This window comes from Asparagus officinalis, chromosome 2 (genome assembly GCF_001876935.1).
Source record: "Asparagus officinalis chromosome 2, Aspof.V1, whole genome shotgun sequence".
In the NCBI taxonomy this organism is placed as follows: domain Eukaryota; kingdom Viridiplantae; phylum Streptophyta; class Magnoliopsida; order Asparagales; family Asparagaceae; genus Asparagus; species Asparagus officinalis.
In genome coordinates this window covers 25179025-25182443 of record NC_033795.1, presented here as the reverse complement: position 1 = coordinate 25182443, position 3419 = coordinate 25179025, and the positions used below count along the sequence as shown (strand labels likewise).

Sequence of the window (3419 nt, the reverse complement as noted above, 5' to 3'; positions counted from 1 at the left end):
TATATATATATATATATATATATATATATATATATATATATATATATTCTTTTATACAAATGGGAGAAACAAAGAGTCACTGTTCATGCTACAGTAAATGCTACAGTATATTTACTGTAGCAGCTGAGAAATTTAAAAGCCAATGAAGCAGATCAGTTACTGTAGCAGCTCGGGGATTGCACTGTAGCAGGCGAGTTACTGTAGCACCCCAGAAAATTCAAACAGGGCGAGTTTAAAAAAGGCGGGAACACTGTAGCAAAAAAAAAAAAACACCGTGCTGCGCACGGGCTGCACACTAGTATATGATATGATATGAATTATGATCTACTTAGTAAACCGGCGACGCACTCTAATTAACCGGTACCCACATTAGTCGGCACAATTCCGTCCTCACCCTCTTCCGCCTCGTTGAATTACACTCCCACCCAATTACAGAAAAGAAAAAGAGTGCGCAATGCGCATGCGAAGAAGAAAAGACTCATTTTTATAATGTAACATTTAAGCGAAAAAGACACGTTATATATTTTTATTTTATAAATTTCCCATTTCTATATCCTTTTTTTGTTTTGTGCATCTGGATCTCAAAAATTCTCTTTCGATTCTTCGACTCTTCATCTAATTTCATTAGTGAGGATCTCTTTTGTAGGTGAATGCGGTAATTTTGAACGAGCGATCGGATTTATTCTCGTTTTCGCTCGAGATTTACGATCTAGATCTGATCAAGTTTAGGTCAGCTTCGAGCTCTCTTTTCATTCCATTATCTGTTTTCTTCCTTGGATTAGTGGTGAATTTGTTACTTAGTTTCGATGAAGAGAATCAATCTGCCATTTCTTTTTGTTGTTGTGAATGAATATTTTTGGTGAGGAATTGATGGGAAAGTTAAATTTTACTATGCGGTTCGTTGTCATTGACCAAGAGTGCATATTTAGGTCGACAGTTATTTCTTTTTGAGCAATTCTACGTGCAATGTGATTTCGATACTAACTTTATTTAATTGTTCAATATGATTTTTCATTGGCATTGATTGTTATTTTTGCTAAAACCTCCATTTCGCAAACTTTCAGAATTTTAATTACAAATAGAGATGTCTAAGAATGGGATGATAGAATGCAGCGTCTGCCACTCTAAATTGCTGACAACAAGCCCGAGGACTGTCTCAAAGGCATATGACAGGCGCAGAAGCAAGGTATCGAAGAGATATCGCTTTTTGAACATCCTTTTGGTCGTAGGCGATTGCATCTTAGTCGGGCTTCAGGTAACTCAAAACATACTTCATGCATGTTAAACTTGGAAACCTTCCAGCAGACTAATTTTAATATCAGATAGTGTAAACTTATGTATCTTCATGGTCAAATGTGGTGTAAATTTGGGTTGTATCATGGAACAATGTAGCATAAGTTCACCCATTATAGATAAATACCTCTTAATGAATGTTTTTCTCTAGATAAATACTGGACTTCTTAACAGTGCGCTCCATTTAGGTTGCCAATGTGCACAGAAAGCTCGAGGTTTAAGACGAGATTGGTTCTGGCTTGTTTGATCATCTATATGCACCAAGTTTGAATGAATATTTAAACTTGCTGAATAGACAAGCTTACACATCGGTTGCCTTCATTTGATTTAAAAGGAAACTATGATGCTTAACATATGCATAATTTTAAGTCAATTAGTTATCTGGTGTTATGGTTGCATTAGGAATGGGATTTAATTTTTCAAGGTCGATTACTTATCCAACATGGTGTTAAGGTTGCATTAGGGAAGGGATTTAGGCTGTGTGTGGTTTGTGTGAAAAGGAAGGAAAAGCAGATAAAAGGAAAAGGAAAAAAAAAAGAAAGGAAAAGAAAGTGAAAAAGAAAGAAGATTGTGTTTGGTTTGGGTGAAAAATAAGGAAAGAATTGAAAGGAAAAGGAAAAAGAAAGGAAAAGAAAGGAAAAGAAAGAGAGAGAAAGAGAAAGAAGATTCATTTTGATGTTTAGATAGGAAGAAACTGGAAAATGAAATTTGTAGTAAAATGATAAAAATATGTTTTTCTCCCCATCTTCTGTACTTAAATATGAGGTAGAAAATACAATTACTTATATTATATAATGATTTATATTAACAATGTTACAGAAGGCGCGAGACAAACTAGGCGTTTGAGCCAGCGCCTAGCGCCTTCGATGCCTAGGTGTTTGGCTATTCTTAAAAGTATTTAATTATAATAATTGATAAAAGTATGTATTAGATTCATATAAATTTACAAAAAAAAAAGATAGCAATCTTAAATCCCCAATAAACCATGCATATTTAAATACTAAATAGCCAAAATAGTAACTAACAATGTTATAGAAAGCGTTAGGAGGCTTAGGCGTTGAACTCGTCGCCTAGAGCCTAGGAGATTTTCTTTTCTATTTTATGATTACAATAATTGATAGTAAATGTCAATATTATAGAAAGCGTAGGTGTCAGATTGGTGTGTAGGAGGATTTCTTTCTTCATTTAAGTGGTGATCGAGGAGGTTTTGCTTAAGGTCGGAGGAGATAGTGGAGGTGTTTATATTTGGAGATTAAAAAAGTTTGAAGGAGGTTGGAGGGCGTGGAGGCTGCAACACAGAATATCACAATTAAGGCCTAAAGAGTGCAGTCTATATTAGTAGACAGTGCTCTCATAAACACTGCCAAACTTAGTTAGGTAGCCTAGGTATTGCCTAGGCGTTAGGTAGGTGCTAGCTAGGCGGCCTAGGTACCGCTTATGTCTAGGCGTACGCCTAGACGGACTAAACGGAGGTTTTTTAAAATAGTGTATATTAATAAATTTTTTTAAAAACTCTTTATAAAATTTTAATTCTTTTTTATGTACATAGGATGTAGTCCTGTGTATATGTCATTATTTTATAGAATCATAGGGAGGAAAAAGAATTTTAATACATTCACTGTCAATTTAAAATTGATTCAAATAGTAAAAATTAGTTTAAATAAAAAGCAGTACATTTATTAAAAAATTTAGTATAAACAAAATGCTGAATATATATATGTTCAACAAATCACCAACTTTAAATATAACTTATCGAGTATATGATTTTATTCCTTTCATAGATGATTTTAGGGTAAATAATAGTAGACGCCCATGGACTTTCAACGTTTTGCACTAAACCCCATAGACTTCCAAAATCACAGTAAACCCCTAATAAATTTAACAGAAAACCCCAAACTTAACACTGTTACATCCGACGTGGCACATGTGACTCACATGATTTAAAAAGACCAAAATGCCCATTAACTTATTAAAAACTCCATTAACCTGGGGAGTTTTAGTGATTTTTGCTATAATAGTTTTTTAATGTCGTTCCTTAGAATAAAAGGTGAGGGGTTACTAAGATTTTTAAGTGGGAGGTTCTTGTTTTAGCTGGGGTGGTTTTTGTCAAAGAAAAAAATAAGCAA

General features: G+C 34.1%; 1 protein-coding gene across 3 annotated transcripts in view; it reads left to right on the top strand.

Moving 5' to 3' along the window:
* The window catches only part of LOC109830560 (CMP-sialic acid transporter 4-like), an 11890-nt gene continuing 8955 nt past the window's right edge, over nucleotides 485–3419 (top strand). Inside the window, exons 1-2 of one of the 3 annotated variants that reach the window (XR_002244331.1) lie at nucleotides 485–729; nucleotides 1065–1255. Coding sequence is in view for 1 of the 3 variants with exons in the window: in XM_020397854.1 (XP_020253443.1) it covers nucleotides 1085–1255 (171 nt within the window). In the remaining 2 variants the exon portion in view is untranslated. The remainder of the gene's footprint in view (nucleotides 730–1064; nucleotides 1256–3419) is intronic. The other 2 variants (XM_020397855.1, XM_020397854.1) reach the window with 2 other exon arrangements.